Source organism: Drosophila gunungcola, unplaced genomic scaffold, assembly GCF_025200985.1.
Source record: "Drosophila gunungcola strain Sukarami unplaced genomic scaffold, Dgunungcola_SK_2 000001F, whole genome shotgun sequence".
NCBI lineage: Eukaryota > Metazoa > Arthropoda > Insecta > Diptera > Drosophilidae > Drosophila > Drosophila gunungcola.
Window position 1 is genome coordinate 9,595,655 of NW_026453197.1, and position 24,494 is coordinate 9,620,148.

The window sequence follows — 24,494 nt, forward strand, 5'->3', positions numbered from 1 at the left end:
GCACTTTTTGAAGCCTGCTTGGCAAACATTTCACACCCATCAAACACACATGCATGCATGCAATTGAGGGTGCTGGTTGTGCGTGCTTCCTCGTCCTTTTGCCGCATTCCTTTTTTCCAGTTTTATTTTTCCGTCTGCTCCTTTTTTCGTGTAGCATTTAGCAGCATGGGGCGTGCTTTTGGCTGCGTTTTGTGCACCAAATGACCGAGTTCTTTGTTATAGTTACTACTTCTGATTCTGCTGCCTTTGCTGGCTGGCAGTTGTAAATGCATTGCATTCATGTGTGTGCGACTGTGTTTTTGCGGCCGCATTTATGAGTTTGCATGTCGTGTTTGCTGCACCACCCCCTCTCCCTTATCAAGTCGGCGCACAGCTGCCAACACTTTCAATTGTTTTCAACACTTAAAATCCACGACAATGAGCCTGAAGTCGCTTTCGTTGCGCTCGAATGGGGGTTTTCTTTTTGCCTAAATTGTGTTTTTTCTCCGCCAAATAGTTTGTGGAGAGTGAAATTTTTTCCTCAGAGGCTAGAGTTCTTTTATTTGGCAGGTTCTTAATTACTGTGGCCATAAAGTGGAGTATAAGAAATAAAATAAACTTAACTGCACGTGAACAGGTATGCGAAAACGCAATTTTTTATGTTCTGAAATAAAATCATCCAAGCAAAAGATAAGATAAGATAGTTGATAAAATAAAGAACTTTTATAATGAATATAAATTTAATTATTTTTATATATTTTTTGTTGACTTATACCATTGTTTGAACTTTAAAGAAAGTCTAGATAACAGTGAAATGTATAATTTGAAATCTTAATTTGGGTAACCGCTGCCAAGGCCAAAAACCTTCATTTGCATTTGACATAAAAAACAATTAGAGATTGAAAGATCCAAGAAAAGATTCATACCGTAATCAAATGAAACATTTGCGAAATTATTTTCCAGTCTACGTCGCACTCGCACCATAAACATAAAGAAAATCCATTTGTATGCAAATAGATACTGCCTCCGACTAGAACTGAGACTCAACTATTTGGCACTGACTCACATTTGCATGCTAAATAGCCTTTGCCTCGTCCTTGGCAAAAGGACTCTCAATCCTCAAACTCACATGCCACTTTCCGATGTTGAGTCGGACTACGACCAAGTCTCGTCGCCGTGTAATTGAAACGTTAAATAATAAAGCCGCCTGTGGAGTGTAAGAGATTCAATCAGTCCATGACGAAGACAATTAGGGACTGGATTTGCCTCACAAAGAGGCGAACTTAATACGGTCTGGCGGGAAATTAATATACAGGAGCAGCCCGCAGTGGATAGGTCTTTCTCACCTACGCCGAATTTCAAATAATCAAATTTATGCAATTTGCAGGGACACACAAAAGCAAAATGTGGAAACACGACAGAATAAAACAAATATAAGTGTCAAAAATGATATTAGACAAAAACACACTCATTAAAAACGTGATGTGCATTCGCACACTCAGATCATAAAATTAAAAAGGTTAAGTAATAACTTATTTAAACCTGCAAAAAAAATTTCAAACTATTTCCTACTGCCTGAAATTTTAAGAAAATCATAAAATCAAATTTGGAATGCTGATAAAAAATCTATAAAAAAGATTTGTAAAGCTTACAGGTTTCTGAAGAATCCAATTTATTCCAGAGTCCTATATACTTCCTTATCGAAAACTCCTGAGTAAAAGAACAACTTGAAACAAAGCAAGTTGCTGAAAAAGTTGACGCAATCAGTAACAGTATTTCTATCTCTTCTTATCTCTGAATGTCTCTATGCCACCATCACTTTTTTCCAACCATTCGGGGAAAAGGAAGCAAAATTAGTTGGCTGCAACCTGCAAAAGAAAAGTTTTACGCTTAAGTAAAAGTGCAAATGCTTGCCATTCTTTTCCGCCCAACTGCCGTCTCTTTCACCAAGGGTCTTCCCGTCTCTCTTTCCCCATTCATTGGCTATATCTGTATGGCCCTCTCTCTTCGCTCTGCCTTTGGTGTTTCCGACGCCTTTCTTCGCGCAAATTGCGCACAAATTAGTTCAAGTTGAGGCGCATTTCAGCGTTATGACTGTCAATGAGCCGATGCCAGCAGGTGCACTGCAAATAAAAGAATTGATAAACATTATAATTGAAACAATTTACAAAAATAAAAATGAATCACCCTTTTTCATAAGTAATTATTAATAGTTATATAACTTAAATAAAACTAAACCATTAAACCATTAAAAAAAATTTACGGATTTATAAGAGTCTTCAATTTGTTCAACTGAAATTAAACAGATTAGGTCTCCTTGTGGAATTTATTGTTCCTCTAAGTAAACATTTGTTTCTCTGTGTAGAAAAGGGAAGGGGCAAAGATGGGAAAAGTACTGGTAAGAGGGGAACTCCTAGCTGCTGGCTCAACTTCAAATTGCCAGCGGGGCATGTGCAGCACAAAAAAAAAAGTTGTAGCCCCTAGAGCTAGGGTTAAGATGGTCTGGAAGAGATGTGAACGGGGGGCATAGGGGATAGAAGATTTGGGATAGGGGTTCTGGCAGACTGGATTGGGGGAAAACGCTCCGCACCCGATTTGCTTGCTGGCATTGTGCCCCAGTCAGCAGTTTTTGTTTGGGCTAATGATGCGGAGGATGATGTCGATGTTATTGGTATTTTCTATTGATGCCTCACTGGGCCAGGATCTGTGTTCCTTTTTCAACTCCTCCAACTTTTTTTTACACTGCTCCTTGTTCTTCCACTTGTTTCTATTGTTTTCGTTGTTTACCGATGTTGTGTTCGTGTTGATGCAGGCTCTGCGAGGACTTAACTAGACATTTGACGAACAACATATCCGGGTTTATTAGGCGAAGTGATGGAGCTTTTGTGAGGAACAAACTCTACTTATTTAGCAGACTTTCGAAATCTAAGCGTATATTTCTAAATATATATTGTAGTTTAAGTCAAAATTTAAAGGTCATAGCATAAATAGCTGAAAATAAATCGGTTCTTATACTGAACTATTAACTGAATTAAAATTTAGTAATATGAAGTATATACATAATCAACAAATTTACATATAAAATCCATTTATTTTTAAAAGTAGTATATAAATAACATTTTATGTACAATTGTTGTGCAAAGATTACGTTAAAAGGTGCTTAATGGCGGAGGAAATTTTAAAGAAGTAGAAATAAATATTTGTATAAGTGCAATTTAAAATTTGTAATTTTTTGTGGGGCACCTTTTTCTAAAAATATTAAATTATAGCTAACATAAAAGGCTTTGGCATAGAATTTAATTCTATTGCTCTTCTGTTATTACTCTAAGCACAAATATTTTCCCAGTATTTTGCCATAACATCTTCCTACTGGATGATGATGTTAACTTGGCTAGCAGGGCGGTTGAAATACGTCTGTAGAACGTGGAATTGAAACAAACAAATCACGAACGCCAAACGAGCTCTCCACCGTGCTTTCTCTTACTTTCTCTCAGGAGAAAGAGAGAGCTCTCTCTCTCTCTCTCTCTCTCTCGCTCTATGGCTCTGTCTATCTCTCGTAATTTCGCAACCTCAGACAATGCGAACCAGTTTGTGCGTTGTGCTCGAAACTTTTCGTGTTTTGCTCGCCTTTTATCCTGATATCCGGTCGTCGTTTTGGAGCTCGTGAATTGGCTCGTGTGTGTGTTGGGTGTGCGGGGGTGTGCGTGTTGGGCGCCAAGTAAAAACCAGGTAATAAGGAGAGCAAAGCTTTTAGTCTTGGTCGGTTATTGGTGCTGTGTGGTTGGCGAAGGCGACACAAGTCCGTGTGCGGCATATCCTCTATCCTCGATTCTCGATTCTCCGTTCTCGATTTGCTCCACTCCATTTTGCTCCAGTCCCGAGTCCTGAAAATCGCGATACAACCGAGGACATTCGTGCGAGAGTGCGAGTGTGTGTTTGTGTCAAGCGAGGCAGCTGCAGTGAAAAGGCAATTTATGAATAAAATGTAAGCGAAAAAAAAGGAAAAAACAAAGAAAACATAATGCACTTGGGCGAAAAAGAAAACTAATCTATCCCCAGTTGGAATCACCGAATTCATTTTCATAAGCAAGTGGCGTTTCTCCCGCTGTTTTCATACTTAGTTTGACAAATTAAAATGCATAAATTATGAATGAAAGTACCGTTACGTGCGTGACAACCAATCATTTGTTATTATTATGCACGTGGGCCAGCAGCAAGCAAAAACAGTGTGAGAGCGAAAGCTGAACTTGGCAAAACCAGCGCGCCCCCAACCCAAAATTCCCTCCTCCCGAATTCAGAAGCCGGTGCGGAGGCGACCTTCTTTAAAGTTCTCTGAAAAATAGAGCAAAACAAAGTATCAAAGAAAAGGCATCGTCAGCAACAGAAATAGCAGCAATAAGTGAGTATTATGCGACATACAATTTTCCTCATATTTCTCCAGGGATTTTCCAGGCAAAAAGAAAGAGAAAGAGAGCGAAACACACAAACATATATATACCCACAAATTGTAACTTTAAGTTTTATTAACTTGGCACGGACCTTGGGGCCAGTTCAATTTGTGCACACGCCTCAGGTGTCAACATAAATTATTATAATTATGATACTCTATAGCCGGATACGGGCAAACAGCAATATACTATAAGCAAAGGACAGCCAGGAACATAATGATATTGACTAACCAGAAATTATTGTTAGATTCTAAACTCCCAAAATATATAGCCCTGTTTAGAGGGCATTAAAACAGATATTGAAATCTTAAGGTATTACCCAGAACAATGTCACCAATATATTACTAAATTATATAAAGTATATTACAAATCAAATTTTGGTTCTTATTTCGTTTTTAAGATTTCAATGATAAAATAATAATACCATAAATAAAATAAAATCATGAAGTAACTGGAATTAGGTGCCTTAGCAGCTCAAATGGAATTAACTAATATATATATACATATTTAAGAAAATTTGTTTAACAAATATTCTTATTTAAATTTTCATTCTAGAAATTTTAGTTTTGTAAGCTAAATACCAAGTCTATGCATATATATTTTTTTCGATTACTTTACTTGTGTAGTTCAACTTAGCACTTTATAGACCTTATAATTTTGTCCGCAGCCGTGTGGACACCTCCATCTTCCGCCGTATATATGACATTCCCGTACAATGCCAATTAATTTGAGTCGCTGAGCTGGGACATTCTTTGGCCTGGCTTTGAGTTATGACCTTTTATTAGTCTCATTTTGTTTGAAGGGAGTTGGAGAGGAAATCGCGGAAGAAGGGAGAAATGACCTACCAGCAGATCGTTAAGGTCCCAAACTCACCCTGGGGTCAGTTCCATGGCTCGCTGCCCTTTATGGCCTTATCAATTGAGACTTAAAACTCAAATATCGCGATAAATAAAAAGATTTCCGCTTTCATTTTTGAGAGTAAAAATATTTTAGATTTTTTCGGTGGTCAATTTTGAAATTTATATCATTGGCTCTGCTTTTATGCTTGCGGTTATGGGAAATATTTATTTTTATTTATTATGAGGACAAGAAATATGGGCCACATTTTTTGGAAAGTACTTTGTTTGTTTTTTAGCTTGCTAATTTTAGGCAGTTTATTTGATTGGGGGGCAATAATATTTGTTTGTCAATGATGTTGTTGTGATTTGTTAAAGTGCTTTTATTATTTTCATGAAAAAATATACTCAGTTGAAATTTAAATTTCGAGATTGATGATTTTTATTGGTTTGCTATTGTTATCTGATATTTTTCATGTTGTTACTTAAATCATTGTAAATTGGTGCTGCAAAATGAACCCCACTTAAATTCCAATTAATGGCTATTAGTTTACATATGTGTAGTGTTAGATAAATTAAAATCAGTGTTAAGTGTGATACATTTAAATATGATTATTTCTCTCGGCTGTTCAACAAATTATTATACATGTTTAATATTTAAATGCAGTTGTTCCCAAGTTACTCTTCAATCTCTGAGCTTGTTGGGCTTAAATTTTAAAGCCAAATTCTGCCTTATGGCACTAACATCAAGGGCTGTTCAAGGCCCCCGGAGCACGCACACACACTGGCACAGCACCCACAATGGCCAGCACAAACACTCACGCAGAGAGCAATGCCAGTCATTCAGTCAGTCAGTCACTGAGGCATTTCACGTATGGCCATTCAGTCAATTCTTCATTCGGCATTCAGAGAGCTCTCATACAAGGCGCTTAAGCCCCTATATTCCCCCTTTCTCTGGCCCCCAATAAAAGTGTGTTGTGTTTGTGTGTGTGTGTGTGTGTGTGTGTGTTGCGACAAGCCATTGGACATGGCCTTGTAGGCAAATCTCTTTAAAGCTTTTCGGGCAAAAAACACTTTCAAAATTGCCTACGATGGGAAACACAATTTAAGAGGAGCAACCTGGTAGCAAAGATTTCCAAGATGTGAGTGACCTGCGGTGTCTAAGTCCGGTTAGACCTCGTTCTACGAATATTTGCATATTTAACAAGCCAGTGCTATGCCTGCCACATAATTAATTATGCAAAAGACTCGGCTCGGGAGCCAACATCAAGTATACGCAGCGTGTGTGTACTCAGGGTCCGACTTGACTATTTTGCATAAGCCACTCACCGTTCGACATGTGACTCAGTATGTGCGTGGCTCTTAAAATAGATGACAACAAGGTGCTAAAATTATTCATGGCCTCTAATTACAAAACATGATTTTGGAAAACTTTCTGCCCAAAAGGCTTTCACAGATTTTTGCCCCCAAGTGCCTGGCTGCTTTCCGGCAGTTTTTGGTTTTAATTGATTTTATGCAAATTTAATGCTGTTTGCCCGAGAACAATTACACAATCGCAGGCTGTACAATGTTATTGTTAATTTATGCCTTTGCTCAATGATTTTTGAGCCAGAGCTCAGGGCTCTTCCTTAGGGCTTTCAGTTCGGAGAGCATTTAATTCAAATTAACAGTTATTGGCCATAAAGTGTATGATTAATTCATTTGGTTTCTTGTTTCTGTGAGCTGACATTTTCAATCGATTGTCTATGTCAGCTTAAGGACATTTGCAACTGGAATTTCCTGAGCTGTGGGGCAGGCTGGGGTAAAATAAAACGTATGTCATAAAAAATAAATGAAAATTTAGTTTAAAACGGTGCTTACCTTCCGCGAAATTTATTAAAGCCATTTGATAAAATTCTTGGCATATTTTCTTAGTCAGGCATAAATACTGTGATTATTAAGCAGATCCGTAAAAGGTAATGGCCCGCAAAATACCTTTGGGCTGCCATAATTAAAAACATACTGTCAGGAAACCAGAAATAGATGCCGGAAACATTAATTAGCAACCAAAAATAAAACAAAAGAAAATGACAAATGACTTTACCTGTTACAAATATAGACAATACGCAAATCATACATTTAAGGCAATGAATTCATAGTTACACAAAAACTTAGTTGGTTCACAAAACTTAGCTCCATGTAAGACAAATAAACAATATTTCATTATTTTCCTTCATTTACAGATTGTCTCCGGAAACTTTTGCTGATCTTTCAATTAAACTCGGAACGATAAGAGACCCAAAAAATGACAGAGCAGGAAACTAAACTGAAATAGAAAAAAAGGAAACGAAACTAGGGAGGCAAATACAAATAGTGGCAGGACAGAACATGTAAATGCGACTGCCCATAGCCCATAGATGTGTGTGTGTGTGGGCAAACGCTTAATAGGAAAAGCAAATAGCAACGAGCTCATGGAAAATAAATATAAATAAGCCAACGACAACGACAAGCACAACAACAAGAAAAGCATTTGGTTGACGCTTTCCCTCGTTGGCGGTCAAAGAAAATTTATTGCATTGCACAAATGAGACAAGAAGAAAACGCAAACGAAGCAAAGGCAAACATAGAAAAGCGCGAGCATGGACAAGAAAAATAGCCGAAAATTCCGAAACAAATTGAAAAATTAAAGTTTTAGCAGAGAAAAACTATCAGCGAAACACAGAATAAAAATAGAACACGCAGCATGGATCCTGCAATAAACAGACGATATTCCTTCGCCTACGGCGTTTTCGCCTTTCTTCTGCTCCAACTTTGCTACGGTAAGATAAAAGTCCAAAGTTTTCATTAACCCCAAAAATAAACTGCTTCCAAATATAATTCATACGCCATGTGTTCCCCTGCGAGATAACTCATTTGAAATTCATTCAATAATCGATCGTCGAAAGCCTTTCAAAACTTTTACAAGTTGAGAAAGTCAGAGGGAAAGTCAAGGCTGTCAGGTCGTCGGGATAAATCCTTTCAGGAAATCCCTTCTGCCCTCAAGACCTTGCCAGGGCATTAATAAACAACAAGTTTGCCACTGCCACCACTGCCTGTTATTTATTTTTAATTAAGTTCAACAAACTGCTGCGCGAAAACTAAACAAAATTAACTGGCAAACAAGCGAAAGTCGCGGCTAACCACAAGAAGAGGGAATTAGGAAGAGATTTTTGATTCGCCGAGATGACGGAGTTGTCGATTGAGGTTGACTGAAGGTCTTAGATATCCTTATTAAATGGAAATGTTTTAATGTTGTTCATCATTTGTATAAAAATAAAGCCGTTTGTTACAGTTTTTAAGCTTAATGTTATAATTTATTCTGGTGTACTCTTAATAATGATTAAAAATGTAAAGTTCTGAAACAAATTAAAAGCTACTAATCTGTTCTGATGGAGTAGAAAAAAATGCATAGTTTTTGTTAAAGTACTCAGCATCCGTTTGAATGATTGTCACATTTCACAGCTAATGAATGTTACAGTTGACTGAACCATAAATTCAATTCAATTATTTGCACATCTTTCATTAGCGCCCACCACAATTAATATATTTTATTAATAATAATCTTTTGTGTGTGTGCGAAAACCTTCAACTTATTAGCTTGATTGCCGAAAGGCAGGGCAAAAAACATGAAAAAAATTTATAAAACACCAGAGAAACTTTCCTGCTGCCGCATTTAATTAAATAAATAAACATGCTCAAGTTTTTTGCCATTTCCGTTTCCGTTTCCTTTTGCGGCAGAGTTGTCAAAGCAAAAAAGTTTCTGTGGCAGATCTGTGTTTACTATTTAACTTAGCTTCCCTTGCACGCTCAATTGCGACAGTGGAGCGAAATAATAATGACTGACAAATACAATTTCTGTCTAGACAAACGGGGCAACTGAAATGATTATTATTTGCTGGCACTTAGCCGGCTTGGGTTGGAGCGAGCGTTGCCTGAATTATAGATAGAAATCTTATTTTCCTATTATGAGGTCACGTACGCATGCCGCACTGAGGGGAAAAATTTTGGAAGCGAGCAACAAATAATGAAATTAAGTTAACGTGGCGCACACTTCTGGCCAAATTGTAACTAACAAAGAGCGGGCAACGATGTCCGAGGGAAGTACACATTTATTGGCAGCACATGAAACTAATGTTGAGCGACACGCACTCCACTCCACCCCACACTACTCGATATCCCCCCTATTCGGTTAATGAAAGTTCTCGCAGACGCCAAACACTTGAGGCTCCTTCGAGTGGAGTTTATTAAAGATTTCGCTCGGTTTGCTCGGGCATCATAAATACCTATAAGTATTATTAAGTGCCTTTTCTAGCGATTAGGTGGGGTTAAAGTGTTCTTAAGGACCCATTGAAAGGACCGAGGATGGGAGGTGCCAACAGATTGACGACTTTTGTGATGGCTTGTTGGCCAATAGCATGAATAGTAAATAAGTGAATGTGCTTTACCTATGAATTTCTCTCTACAATATTATTAAAATGTCTTATCTGCCTTCTGCATAGCTTATTAAAAATGTTATTTATATGTATAAATCTATGTTGCGTTAATAAAACCTCATAAATATTTGAATTTAGTATTTAAGTTTGTTAAAATTAAAATGTAATTTTGTATGCTCTGACACCTTTCGATTTGGATAATTTGCTGGCCATCCGCAATATGATTAATCATAAATGGTTAAAATTCATGTTTAATTTGAATGGAATTAATTGATTTCGCATTAAAGAGGGGCTGAATGGGTCGGGGCTAATTGGGGACTCATGCAGTGACGTCTTTGACATTATTCCGCTTGCAAGGCGAAGTGAATTTTAATTATATTATTACAGCTGTGTCTGTGTGGATTAATTTAATTGATTTCCTAATTAAAGAAAATAATGTGCATTATGCATATTCCTTTGATAGATAACTCAGGTTGGCCTGACTAATTTCACACATTAGTCATTTCGGTTTGATGCCAAACTCAAATTGAGGTAATTATGGGAAATAATAGAAGACTACAACAGAAGAATACAATTTCCGACATCTGTGAAAGGATTAACTTGAAAGCACGTACAACAATTGCTTTTTGCGCTTTTCGCCAAGCTAACAAATTCCGAACATAAATATTGTCACAAAATTCCTTCAAGTCGAATCGATATCGGAACTTCTGACTTTATGTGCCCTGCGATTAACCATCTAACAAGAAACAGACTCAATGGGATTCGATCGATTGTTGCCAAGTTTTTGCAGCTCTCATCTTTTCTTACACATTATGGCATATTTTTTGTTTTCCTCTCCATCTACTTTTTGCGAAATATGCAAATGAAAGTGCGCCTGCAATGCAGCAAAAACTGGACTGAAAAAGCTGAGCTGAGCTGACAACTGGGAGCTGGTGGCTTTGGTGGCCAGAAGGGGTTAAAGGGGCGTTCGAAGGCGCAGGGGGAGTGGCAGGGCCAGACGTGCTCCCGTTTTGCCACTGCAATGACAACGACCAGGACAACGAGGATGCACTAGTCATCAAAGGATATTGGGAAGGGAGTTGTGCAACGAAGACATCTATACTCTTGAAGTGTTTAAAAAAAAATGCAGGATCCCTTAAGCGGTTTCTAAGATGTAGAAGGAATTTATACACTTTTTTAGTTTATATAAATATTTAAATAAAGGTTTATCTTTGCTGTCCTAACAATTAAAAGACCATATAGTAATTTTATTTAATTTTACCGTTTACAAAACGCTTTGAATCACACATTTGATTTGTTATCATACGTCTTATAACCTTTCTCTTTTATAAGAAACTGAATTTAATAAGCAAATATTTGGTTAACAACACGAGTTTAATGTAATGTAGAAATGTATTAACCTTTTTAAAGTGCAAGTTATGATACACTTCTCGAGGGTATCAAGGCGTGGCTCAAACTGCAACTGAAATAAAGACGGGGACAGGACTGTTAGCTGGAAGGAAAACCAGACGGACAGAGGGCCAATAGAGGGGGCTGAGTAGGAGACCAACTTCCGCCTCTGATTGCAGATTAAGCACGTTCTAGGCGACTGCTCGAATGAGAAAGGGGTGCACTGAATCTAGACCTGCAGGGCATGGGTATGCAGGCCAGGGATTGATGCGTATTGATGCTGCTGCTGGCGTCTGCGAAACATGGAAAAAACATCTTTATTTGCTCAAGGCTCCGCATCCGGTCCCCAACCCCATCAGAGAACCCATGAGTAAGCTCTGCAGCCGAGCCGCATCATAATTTCCTTGCCTCCTCTGTGCTGTCTGGAAAAATTTGCATTGTAAGTGAAGCCTTGGCCGGGCCGTAAATTCTTGGCTTGGCAACCTTCCGAGCACAAGCGCCCTTTTGTGGACCGTTTTTCCAATGAGTTTTCAATGGACTCTAATAAAATTAATTGCATTTTGCATTTGCCTGTCGAGTTTTATTGATAGAAGGATGGGGAAAAGGGAGGAGAATGAGAGCTGAGCCGAGATGAGCTCATGTGACAGTCAGATTTGGGTTCGAAATTGCAATTGTTTTGCCGGGATTTTCTTGATTTTTTTCTCAGGGTGATCAAGGGAAGGGGAGTGTAGAGATTGAGGCACAATGTTTGTATTATGTAACTAATCCGCTTGAGTGAGCTACTACCATTTTCATTTTTATGCTAAATGGGTTTTAGGCTTAATCTGATTTCTATTGGATTTATTTCCCTCATAGTCTAGAGCTTTTGCTTCATAAACAATAATAATTGTAAGGTATTGATTACAAGAAAAACTTCCAAGTCACAATAAACCTTTCAATGAAAAGAAGTTCTTTTTTGGAACAATTTTTTTAAAGCATTAAATAATTTAAAAATCTATATTCTTTGTTGAAACAAATTATTTGTCGTGAAATCTTGAACCTGCTCTATTGAATATTAATATATACGGTTTTTTGAATTCATTAACCGAATAATATCAACGGCTCCCCTAGATCTCCCTTGAACGCCTGAAAACTTCATTAGTTATACAGACCACCCCACTGGCACATTATTTAGATGACTAAGGACATTGCTCACCCTATCAAAAAGCCATAATGATATGCAAAGCTAAACTTTGCTGAGTAAAGTTCTGCACTTGACACTCATTCCCTGTTCCCTCATTTGGTCGTCCTCAACATTGAATTAGATTTCCAGCACAACTAAACCCCAAAAAGATACTCATTTTGGGTAATGGAGGCGGAGGCGGGCAACTTTTGTCTGCGGTTGACATTTGTTGCCCCCGGGCGGCAAATGAAATCATTTAAAAATCAACAATAATTAAGTAGCAAACTTTTGTCTTTGGCGGCAGCTCTGCAATGCGTTTTAAGGTAAGCCCAAGGAAGTGCTGAGTGATCCCCTTTCGACCATAACTATGACGTCTACACGACATCAAATGGAAAACTTTTCGGCTCTGTCAGGCGAACATTTCTGCCTTGACTTTCTGGCATTGGCTCTTCTTAATTAAGCCCAGGTTAAATGACAAAACTTTCCTATTTCTGGCTTATTAATTAGCTGCCCGAAGGTGCGGTCTGCAACTTTCGGTAGCTTCAACTGCGCACTTGAAATTTACCAAAAATAAACACCTAATACTTGTGATTGCAAAACCTCCCCACTGTGGTATAAGAAATTAATGCTTTGTTTTGAATTGGATAACATCTTTTAATCACTGAAACATAAGTCCTTGAAGAATTTTACTGTAAGGGCATTTTTTTTTATCTTTCGGACAAGCTCCAGGAATAAATGTCTTCATTGCTGAAAATAGTTCAGTAATAGTTTTGGTTTTTTTTTTATTTATATACTTACGTGGATTATTTCCATTTAAGTTAAACTTGTTATGTATGTCTATCAAGCATTTGCTATTCAATGTGAAACCGCAATCTTCATATAAAACACAAATTGGTTCATATTTAAGGATGCACGTTTTATTGGCACTTGAAAAAATTTTGCAAATCTTAGCTGCAAAAAAATTTTCTTAAATAATTGTTAGTTGAAAACTATCCATGCAAACCAATCACAAGAAAAATCACCCAGGCCAACATCACAAAACTTTTTTAACGAAATAGATCTTTTGGCCAGGAAATATGACATAGTGAAATTTCAAATTTGTACAGATTATCTGCAGAAAATTGAATTAAAGCATGAGATTCATTTTAGCCTTCGACTTTTGGTTAGGTTGTTACATTCAAACTTTTTAAAAATAATTAATAAGATGCCTATGCAGTTATATTAAAACAAAAAAAAATACTTTATAGAATGTTAAACATTTTTAAGTCAAATCACACGTTTTACTTCTTAAGAATTCTCTGGGGCCCAAGGATGTTTTCATTGCGGTTCCTTAAAAATTCCCTTACTTCGTCAAGAAAATGGCGCACATAGGAGTTTTCCACTGGCAGGGGTCCTTTGTGCGATGGAAACCTTTTGGCAACGCACTTTGTTTGTCTTCCGCCAACGAGGCAGGCAGCTGTACACAACCTACTGGAGAGTGCAAAATGCTAAATTATACTTAAGCCGCACACACAGGCGAAATACATTTCACAAAGTGTCCGCCAAAGCGGAGCCACGCACCGGCCGGAAAAAAAGGAACTCAAACGACGCCGCCGCCGCCGCAAAGCGGAAATGCACTCAAAGGAGCAAAGCCCACGGAGGGCGTGGCAGTACGCCCACTTCCTGGTCACCCACCATTTGCTTGAACATCTACCACATCGTCATCGGCTTCAATGGCGGCGGCTCTTCTTTTTTCTTTGCCTTTGTGCATTGTGCTTTCCATTTGTTTGTTGGTTGGTTTGTTTGTCGCTTCGTTTGGCGGACTGGTTGAACGACCACACAGACGCAGAAAGCCAAGGACTCAGTCAATACCCTACAAAGAAAGAAAAGCAAGAAAGAAGCACTGTAAAATTCAAGCTTATGCATAATTTATACAAGAGTGGTACAAAAACAAATTTGTTCCTTAATTAAGTTTGTTTCTGAGCTTTTAAAGTTATTTTTAGCGTATCGTATCCCGTCGGATCCCAAAACAAACCCACGTCAAAAAGCCTTTAAGGCGGCCTTTCCTTTTTTGTAATGAAGTTCTGTACTTATTTTTAGGCACAAGCCTATTTTTCTCTTCCGTCTTGCCCACAATTGTATTTTTAAACATTATTGCCTTATTATTTGTGTACTTGCCCCAAAAATAAACTTCGAAGCTGTTGACGGACTTAATAAGCAAGTGTGGGATTTGCTTTGTATTCTATTTTTGACTTATCGGCGAGGACTTTCTTGTGCCTTTGATTTGATTTGATTGGGTTTCAACAAAACGTTGACTTGGATATAATTGTATAAGCTGGTCGGAGAATTACATTAGTGGTTACGATGACTTAATGTATGCTTAGTTTAATTTACCTTTCTCAGTTTTGTGACGCAAGACATGCTAATCGAGAATAAGAAAATTAATGACAGTTATGTTTATTAAGGAGTTAATCCGAAAGTATATTAAACCGATTGGCAATCAAAAATTACTTGGTCAAAACACAATAATAAAAAATAATTATATAAAAATGTAATAATATTGAAACACATACTGCATAAAACTCTAAATTATGAACCAAGTATATACAAGACAAAGTTCTAAATGATTTTTAAACTATTAAATAAATTAAAAAACTCTATACTAATCTGAAAAACTAAATAAGCGAAATTAAATTATTCTAATCCTTTAAATTGTTTGCCAAAAAACAAACTCCTAGGTTCAAAAATGGCCAACAATCGCAAGGATTGCCGCTGGGACTGCTTTAGCTGCACATTTCGCTTCTCCCTCACGGATTGCCCCACTTTCCAACTGCTCATTTCGGCTCTGCAATATTAATTTCATATCTCGATTTGCGTGACCCAAATTGCCCTCCCAGTTGTGAACGGAAGGGCCTACACACGGTTTTCCGTCTTTGTCTTGGGCTGTTAAATAAGTTGGCAACTTTTCATTTCACTGCTGCATTGTCTTGAGTGCTGAGTTATAACGCCGGGGCCCAAGAGCTTTTCCACTGCCTGCCAGCACTGTGGCAGCACCCTGGCAGCATCTTAGTCCGGGAAAGGACTTTTAAACCAGGACACGTTGCTCAAGCTAGTCGCCTTCACTTTCCCTCCCAGGCAACCCAACCATTGTGTTGGCAAAACAAAAGCGCATTGTTCTAGTCTGCATTGGGAGGCGGCAGCGACTCTCCTTCGATTTCCTTGACTTTTATGCACTTGCTGCAAGTTATTTATGTCCTGCCACTGGCATTGAAACCGCGAAACCAACCCGCCACTAGGGGCTTATTAAAGTGGTTGAATTTTTAGTGAGTAACCATTTGTTTTCCCACCACTTATGTCTTTCAGATTCCGCGGAATGCCTGACAATGACCGAAATCAAAATCCCCAAGCACATAATGCGCCACGAGGACGCCGCGCTCGGCTGCAAGTTCGATCTCGACGGGGAGTCACTGTACTCGGTGAAGTGGTACAAGGATGGCTTCGAGTTCTATCGCTATGTGCCCAGGGACATGCCCCCGGGACAGGTTTTTCCCCTGCCCGGCGTCGATGTAGAGGTAAGCGAAAGTTACAAAACATTAAAAAAAATATATAACCTGTTGATGTGTTTTTGTGTCTAGCAGGGAAATCTCTTAGCTAGAGTATTCCAATAGTTAATTTTACTACCACAATAATGATAAGTATAATATTTTAAGAGCAGAAAATTAATTTTACATTTTAGATGTATAAGTTTTCATTAAATTGTTCCTTTTTCGATTTTGTCAGTCCGGTTTTACTGGAAAAAGAAGCGAAAGAATATAAATAAATTTAAGGAAGTGATATTATTTTGTTTCAATTAAATCATTTCTCATTGAAATCAATGACATACTTGATATTTAAGAAATTCAAATTTTCGTAAAAGTAAAATATTAGGATATTATTTGGTTTTTAATAATGAGCAATAGGAAATCGAAATTGCTGAAATCGCTGGAGGACTCTGTGTCGCCCATCGATCATGAAGACGTCGTCCGTCTGATCGCCGACCAGATTCGGCAGCCTCTCATGGATCCAATTGAACGGAATCAGAATAACAAGGAGGATCTGAGCGTCCTGCACCTAGAAGATGCCATCAAATTCAGGGATTCGATGAGTACATTCCATATTTCACCTACTGCAGAATCTCTTGACGAGGTAATGCCCGTAAAGGACGAGGATCTTGGGGAGATGCTAGAGATTCTTACCGACTCCAATCTCGTTGAGGAAGATGAAGGCGAAGATGAAGAGGAGGACGATGACGAGGAGGAGGATGACGAAATAGATGAAGATGAGGTAGAAGACTTGGGCGATGGCGCAGAAAATGTAAAGACGGGCGATAGTCGGAAATTAGATCATAAAAATCATATATTTGATTAATTTTTCAAATGATATGAGAAAAAGCTAATATATACATATGAAAAAACTGAAAGTTGAATGCTTATAATTTGTAGTTTTAACACATTTCTCTTAAGTAAATTTAAAGTTTTTCAATCAAAAGATTAAACCAAGAAATATTAATAAGAAAAGTACTTAAAATTGAAAGGCATGCATATAGACATTTACTTTATTTATTTTGTCCTCACAAAACAAAAGTCAATCTTGACATTACTATTTCGGTTAACTTAGTTCGGGTGTCCTTAAATGAAATGTAAAATGTTTTTGCTTCGCATTGATTTTTGGGAATAAGTCCAAATGTCTACCCATTTTTTGAAACCCTTAACTTTTGTTTCGGCGTTTTTTGACCTTCTTTTCCTCGCGTTTTTCTTGCAGTTACAAAACTCAACGGACGTGGTTGTTGTCCTGCGCTCAGTTAGCCTTCAGTCGACTGGCCGATATCGCTGCGAAGTGTCCGGCGAGGCGCCTTCGTTTCAGACGGTTTCCGGTCACGAGGACATGATTGTTGTGGGTAAGTGAAAGTGGCCAACATAAAACATGCACAGTAAAATGCTGACTAAAGACGGAACGAGAAAAGAGACAGACACACTTTCGGGGAAAGAGAGAGCAAGAGTTTGGCAGAAGAATAGCGGCAAGATTAATTGCAGCAAGCGGACTAAGCGACGAAAAGTAATCTGTTATTCAGGAACTATTTCTGTCTCGTTCTCGTACAGCCCTCTCTTTCACTGCACATCTCCCTATCTCTTTTGCCACGCTACGACATTGTATAAAATATTTCACATTTATTTAGTTTATGCCCGGCATTGTTTCTCGCTGCGATTTACAAATTCTCGAGGAGAAAACCTGTGCCAAAAAAGCCAGCGGGTGCAGGGAGACAGGGAAGGAGATAGTGTGGGAAAGGGAGAAGGCAAATTTTGGGCCATCCTTTTCCTGGCCAACACAGAATTTCAATGCGTGTGTGTGTTCTTTGTATTGTATTCCACTGGCAAATTGCCCATGTACGTGATGCAATTCTGTAGCTCACTTACAGCTCGAGATTTTTCCACAGGCCCAGACTCGTTCTCCCTCTCTTTCGCTCACCATCTCCCCTCTCTTTCGCCCGGTCTGCAACTTAATTTGAAATTTTTGCGCAATCCAACAAAACATGGCGCAAAAATATGACCGAACGCAATATGAAAAACTGCTGCCGAGGAAAACTTAGAATAAACGTGTTTAATAACAGTGAAAAAGGAGGGGGAGATATACATTTTCAGTTTCATCAGACACTTTAAGATGAGGTTAAAGTGGATTTAAAGGGACAAAAATGTTCAACAAAAAATAAAGTACATTACTTAAGGTACTTTTTTAGTAATACCAATCTGTTAAATACTATTTGATGTATCAAATTAATTTGAAATAGTTGTTGAATATCAAATGCAAGCATAATCAAACTCATCGGACCAAAGCAAACCTCATAACTATAAATCGTTGACATAAGCCCTTGCCCTCAGAGAGGAAAAAAACGCGTAGAGTATCGAAACATATCTGACCCAAATATCCCAACGGTATGCCCCAGAATGATGATGATGATGGTGATGTTTATCAACGACAGAAGTCGGCACAATTGTTTGAGCCAGGTAAATTTCACCTTCATTTCCGTCCACTGAAATGTTGAGAGGGTTCCGGAGCGGGGCTATCAAAATTGGTATATCGCATAATTAGGCTAACTAAATATTTCCTCAACTGAGGGCAAGCGAGAGGGATGAAAGTCCGCCAATCAGAGCTTCCGTTTTCAGCTGGAAATTACTCAATTACGCTTAGACTTAAATTGAGAAAAATCGGAATGGGAATGGGTCCCGGGGCAGTGGGAAAGTGTAAAAGCCGCTCTTCAGTTCAAATGTAAGCGGATTAAATCAAAGGCATAATGACTATGACGATTTGCAGATCAATAAACCTAATGAATTTCAGAGCCGGAAAAAGCGGAAAAACTGGCTGCCATCAAAAGGCAAACGGAGAAGTAAGCCAGAAAAAGTGATGACAGAAAATACAGATAAATAGAGAGATTTCCTAAATACTCTATGTATTATGTTGCTTGCTAGAAATCTCATTTAAATTACGAAAATATTTAAATGAATTTATTGGGTTTAATGCTATTACTGTGGTCAAAATAATTGAATGCAATTATAGAGGGAAAAGCCGTCCCGACGATTCCAAATGTGTTTGACCCAGTTCCTTAGATTAGACAGCACCAACTGGCGAGTCGACATATGCGATAATTGCAGTATATGCGCGGTAATTGAAAATGTGAGGTTCCACGGGTGGAAGTGCACGGAAAATGGGCGGAAAATACTGACATCCCGATGCCGTTGCATAGGAATTTATCTTTTAAATTGAATTGAATTTTTTAACAAAATATTTACATTTTCAAGTAGATTTTACCAATAAGAGATATATTAAAAAAATGGAAAGTAGTTTTTCGAGAGTAATCTTGATCTGTGATAAATATTATTTTTTTTTTTTACTTCATGAAGTGAATAGAAGTTTTCTCTGTTCGTAAAATCCTAACCAACAATTAAAGCTACCTTTCCCAACAAAGAAAATCTTAGGGATAGCTTAATACTATCCACAAAATAATAAAAAGGTAGAAACGTTAAACAACTCGTTTCTTTTCAATCAATTGCGCCGCTTCGATCCTTTGTGTGGATGTGTGTGCCAAAAAGCTATTAAGGTGAAAAATTGTTAGTTTATTTAGGCATCCGATTTACTTAGATATTTGTTTCAGTTGCTCAATTGAGTCCATTGTTCACCCGCGTCCGGGACAAAGGAAAATCCGAGGGCACGGCCCACGCAAAACAAACTGGATCCATGTTGATCCCTTGTCTGAAGGCCCTCGGAGGCAAACAAAGCCGGACAATGGCGGCTAAAGAATAAAAATGCCCAGCAATTATTACCAATTGATACTGGAGCAGAGCACAACGGGGGATGTAAGCTTCTAGCCCCTTAACCCCAACCCAAATAGCCAGGGGAAAATGTTAACATTTTGCCAAATATTAAAGGCAAGTAAATCGTAAAGGGAGTGCCACAAAATATCAACAGCTTAATCAAAGTCAGGACAGCGTAAAAATATTCGCTGAAAATAATAATTTATGCAGTTCAGTTCGGTTAAGCCGAACAATAAGAAGGAGAGGCAAAAAGAAAAGTCCACGGAGTAGGAAACGAAGGACAAAGAAAAATTGGTTGAAGGAAAAGAGAATTTTCATCTGACCTTATTTCGGACACTTCTATAAATCTTGATTATTAATTTGTATGATATTTGAAAAGCAATATGTTAACTATAAATAGATTTTATGGGTCCTACAAATTAATATATATTATTTTATTTAAATGATAAATAAAGATGAAAGTTCAATTATAACTAATATTTTAAATTTAATTAGCTTAAATCTAAAAGGCTATATATGGCACAAATAAATATAAGATTTTCCATGGAATGGAAAATTCAGAAAAGGTTTTCACAGTGTACCCTTCATAAATTTTCTTTTTCCGTTTTGGTTTGTATTTGGCAAAGTCTTGGCGCAATATTACCGTTATTAGGAAGCGGATAAAAGAGTGTGACAGAAATATTCTTTTGTGCGATAAACGTTGAAGTTTCCTTTCACTTTCCCAAACTTTTCATCAGTGCGAAACTATCGATTATGTTTAATTAAAGTTTCGGTATAGTTATGTTCGATTTTTCCAGTTTTTGACCCAATTGGCAGTCGGCCAGGTCGGCCAGCAGACATTGCTTTGCCCTCCTGCAACGCCATATGTCCAGCAGCTGGACTTCATGGCCAACACAAAGTGACCCACAAAAAGGCAAACATCAGCAGCGAGAAACAAATCAAATGCAACAATGATCAAAAATTGCGCACCAAGGAGTTGTTTTCGACATTTTCACAACATTATTGTTTTCCATTTTAGTTGAGCTTTAACCGAATTTGCACTACCCTCTTTGTCACGAATCGGAATAGTTTTAATTGCCCAATTGATGGATCACAAACATTATTTGGCATCGCTTATTGGCTGGGGGGTACAAATTGTTCACAAACTTAAACCAAATTAACCATCAATTTTGTTTGGCAACCACGACTTTATTTCAAATATGTGGCAAAATGTTTCAGCTTGTTTGGATTTTATTTAAAAACAAAAGTGAAATGCGCATGTGGAAGTTTTTGACAACTATATTTTAAGCGATACTTTTACTGTATAGACTCTGTGATTTTCAATGCAAATAACATAAGGCTCCTGGGTTTTATTTTTAAGACAATTTAATTATACATACAAAAGTGAAATGACAATTTTGTAGTATCTTTGCTTTGGGGTATTAAAACAATATTCGACATTTTCAATAGAGCACTTACTTGGTAACAACCACTCAACCCGATATTCCCGCTCTACTCCCCTAATCCGAACCCCCTGATTTTCTGCTCAATTTCAGTGACTCCGAAGCATGGACCACAAATCACAGGCGGACAGCCGCGGTATCAAATTGGCGACATGGTGCGCGTCAATTGCACCTCGGCGGCTTCCAGGCCTGTCTGCCATCTCAGCTGGCTGATTAACGGGATGCACGCAAATCGCTCGCTGCTGCGACCTTTTGAACCCTTGGTTGTGGGTCGCGAAGGGCTGGAGGTCGCCCGATTGGGCCTGGAGTTCCGGGTGCGCGGATGACATTTCAAGCACGGCGACATGAAGCTAAAGGTGAGTTTAAAATCGAGTCAATTTGTAATAAATAGCATCGGTTCAATCCAAATCACTAAATGGTATTTAAGGGTTATCATTTTATGGTATTGTTTTGGCAAAACTTAATACAAACATGATATATTAATAACTTTTTAGCCTAATTATATTAATAAAAGTCAAGTATTTGTTATAAATACCATATATTAAATACAAAACTTCACACTTTATCCTCAGACTTTTAAAAACATTAACGCTATGGTATATTAAAAATACTTAACTATTTTGTGGGACAGACAGAAAGTTCCCTTCAAGGATTTCCAGTAAGCTGATTATTGGCTACCCGGACAGGCCATGAAAATTGATACATTCATTCATCCGATATCCCATCTCATACATATTTGCCAGCGCACTGTTGCTCTGATTCAATTTGCGACAACATAACATGGCAGCTCATGTTGATTATTATCCATTCGGACCCAGTTGGCCAGCCACTCAGCCACCGGCCACCCCCACCCCACTGAGACACCCAACCACCCAACCACCCGCACCACTGCGAGTGCAAATGTATGTTGAACAAGCCACAAAATTTCATGCGAACGCGGGCGTCTGACGAAGTGCTCTTATGACATGTCCAGTATGAACAGTGGTTTCAAATATAGTAAAATAGATTAAAAAACCCTTAAATGTATTTCAATAGTAAGTGCTTGTTTTTTGCTGCCCCGCAAGAGTATTTAGAGTACTCCTTTGGTTTAAAAATATTTATTTTATTGAAGTTTGTACCTTGTACAATTTTATTTATTTATTAAAAGGCGAAAAATATGAACAGTAGTGATAAAAAAGTTAATTTTATCTGTAAATGTATTTCAAATTCTATTCAAAAAACGGTTGAAATTTTTAACCCTTTTTTTAGCTACTACTAACTAACTTAAGCCCACTGTGCAGCAACCTTTGGCAACCGTGTGGGTCACAGTCCGTTTGCATATGTGGTGACGCAGGGTGTGCTGGTGTGCATATTTGTGTGGGTCCTGCGGAGATGGATGCGGGTCATTTTCGGGTTATTTGGCCGCGTGGGGGGAGTTAATGAAAGCATAAAACTTTTATTACGCCGTCAAGAGGATGGCCAATCCACCGCCGTTGTCCCCATTTTCCACAGCCCCCCACACATTTATCAATGTACACAGATTTGATGAAAGTTTTCCCTGCTCGTTCTTGCATTTTCCGGCCATAATCCGACTGCAGTGTGTCGCCAAAATCTCCTCCGTGTACTGGCAGAGCAACGAGGAGAGTGTTGAGAGCGACAAGCACCAGAGGATTCCGGTCCTAGAGTCGCGGGAGACGGTCATGTCCAAGTCACGTCAGTCCATGGAGAAGGCCCAGTCTCCGCTCGAAGGTGAGTGATCATCAGTCATCCGTTAGTTAGCTGGTCAACAGCGGTTGTGCACTCGAAAAAATGTTTATTTTAGTGAGCACAAAATTCCTGGAAGTTAATTTGTCTAAAAAAAATTGTCTAAGAGCTTCATTTAATTGTTTGATTATTCAAATATATAAACAGTAATTAATTTGAACACCAAGGAAAGTGGTTAAATACCCATGTTGTTGCTTAAAAGAATTTTAAATAATATTTAAATAAAAATGGCTTTAAGAATGTTCATGTTTCAAATTAAGCTTACTTTCAAACCTAAGGTATTGGAAACTGTCATTGTTGAGACCCAAATAACATTTTATTTTAACGAAAGGAAGGAAATATTTAAATTGATTTTAAAATAACGCTTTCTGTTTTTATTTAGTTTTGTTGATGATGTAAGTACAACTAAGCATTTTAAAATTAACTTTTAAGGGATTTCCTAACGCTTCGGCAAATGTGGAAGGTCATTTTTTTCGAGTGCAGCAGCAACAGTTGTGTCCACAAAACTTTTTCCAACCAACCATGACTAACCACCTTTGACCTCTGACCCGCTTTGAATCCACAAACTAGACAAACAACTGAAGAAGAGCCGACGCCCTGCAGCGGCAACTTCAGCGGCCGCAGCGGCAGCTGCCTCGTCCAGTGCAACATCAACTATGGCGCCATTTGGGGCAGTCTGGTGGGGCTCATCGGTGCCCTGGTCACGCATATTAGCTTCCAAATCAATTGCACGCATTTCCCTCTACGCGCTGCCCGTCCTAATAGCATTTCTGTGTAGCCTTCGACCGGCAGTCGAGGGAAGTTGCTGTTGGAGGAGTAATGCCAGCAGTGGCATCCACAGCAGCAGCATTAGTGGCAGCAACATCAGCAGGAGCAACACAAACAGGAGCAGCCTGTCGACCCAATTAGGCTGCGAGAAGGCTGCTCAGCGTAGATAACAATTAACCGGAAAGCAAATAAACAGTCGCGGCATCAAAAGAGGCGGTATTATGGCCTAAAATCCTATTAAGTTCTTTGTAAATATTTCAAGTTTTTGTCACATCAAGTATACGCCGCGTGTGCGTCTCGCCTAACTAGTGTATGTACATATCCATATATTTACTGTATTTATATAAAACATTCATTAGTAAAGCATTGATATGTCGTTGTTCCTCTTGGGGATTCTTTTGCTTGTCGGTCTTAGGGAAAATGCTCAAAGTTGTTGGCTATGAAATTGCTTTACGAATAAGAAAGTGAAAACTTATTTTCAATGGTACGCATTACTGTAAAAATTATTAATCTCAAGTAAGTAGCCAAAAATGTAAAATATAAGAAATAAAACTAATAGAGATTCTTAAGCTATTTAAATTTTAAGATAACATATATAGCCGGTGAATCAATAAAGGACAAAAAACAAAAATTATAGATTTAGAAACTTGATTTCAATTAAACCTTAGTAAGTAATGTAGCCAACAGAATACTAGAATTAATTTTCATTTGTACAAGTTAAATTCATTCTATATAACATTTGATTAATCATTAAAATTATTTATGAAATTTTTATTTCCAGATTTTAAAATCCAAAACTAGAATGTATTTAGAGTTTTTTATTTAAGTTCCAGTATTGTAAAAATAAATTTATTTTAGATTTTAATTAATACTTGTTATGTATTTGTACAAGAACACAACAAGTCTTACCTAATGTTTAAATTCATCCAGAATCTGACTGTGTAAAATCCT

At 38.0% G+C, this 24,494-nt stretch overlaps 3 protein-coding genes and 1 long non-coding RNA gene across 4 annotated transcripts; 2 read left to right on the forward strand and 2 right to left on the reverse strand.

Annotated features, from left to right (window-relative positions):
* Nucleotides 1-1,786: 1,786 nt before the first annotated feature.
* Nucleotides 1,787-11,137, reverse strand: LOC128261989 (uncharacterized). Its single transcript, XR_008268304.1, has 3 exons — nucleotides 11,115-11,137; nucleotides 1,912-2,102; nucleotides 1,787-1,847 (listed from the first exon to the last, which is right to left on the reverse strand). It is a non-coding gene; the product is annotated as an uncharacterized LOC128261989 (long non-coding RNA).
* On the forward strand, nucleotides 3,745-23,913 carry LOC128261974 (uncharacterized). The gene is given in 7 exon segments (XM_052995971.1): nucleotides 3,745-3,964; nucleotides 7,486-8,061; nucleotides 15,608-15,816; nucleotides 17,045-17,180; nucleotides 21,126-21,388; nucleotides 22,610-22,760; nucleotides 23,346-23,913. Coding segments are annotated over 6 exon segments (1,203 nt in total). The 5' UTR covers nucleotides 3,745-3,964; nucleotides 7,486-7,985; the 3' UTR covers nucleotides 23,714-23,913.
* Nucleotides 12,899-13,311, reverse strand: LOC128261985 (uncharacterized). Its single transcript, XM_052995981.1, has 3 exons — nucleotides 13,269-13,311; nucleotides 13,064-13,216; nucleotides 12,899-13,012 (listed from the first exon to the last, which is right to left on the reverse strand). The coding sequence occupies exons 1-3, from the start codon at nucleotides 13,297-13,299 to the stop codon at nucleotides 12,924-12,926; spliced, it is 273 nt and encodes a 90-aa protein (XP_052851941.1). The 5' UTR covers nucleotides 13,300-13,311; the 3' UTR covers nucleotides 12,899-12,923.
* On the forward strand, nucleotides 16,092-16,681 carry LOC128261982 (uncharacterized). Its single transcript, XM_052995978.1, has one exon. It carries the CDS (start codon nucleotides 16,193-16,195, stop codon nucleotides 16,649-16,651), a length of 459 nt encoding a protein of 152 aa, XP_052851938.1. The 5' UTR covers nucleotides 16,092-16,192; the 3' UTR covers nucleotides 16,652-16,681.
* Nucleotides 23,914-24,494: the final 581 nt, after the last annotated feature.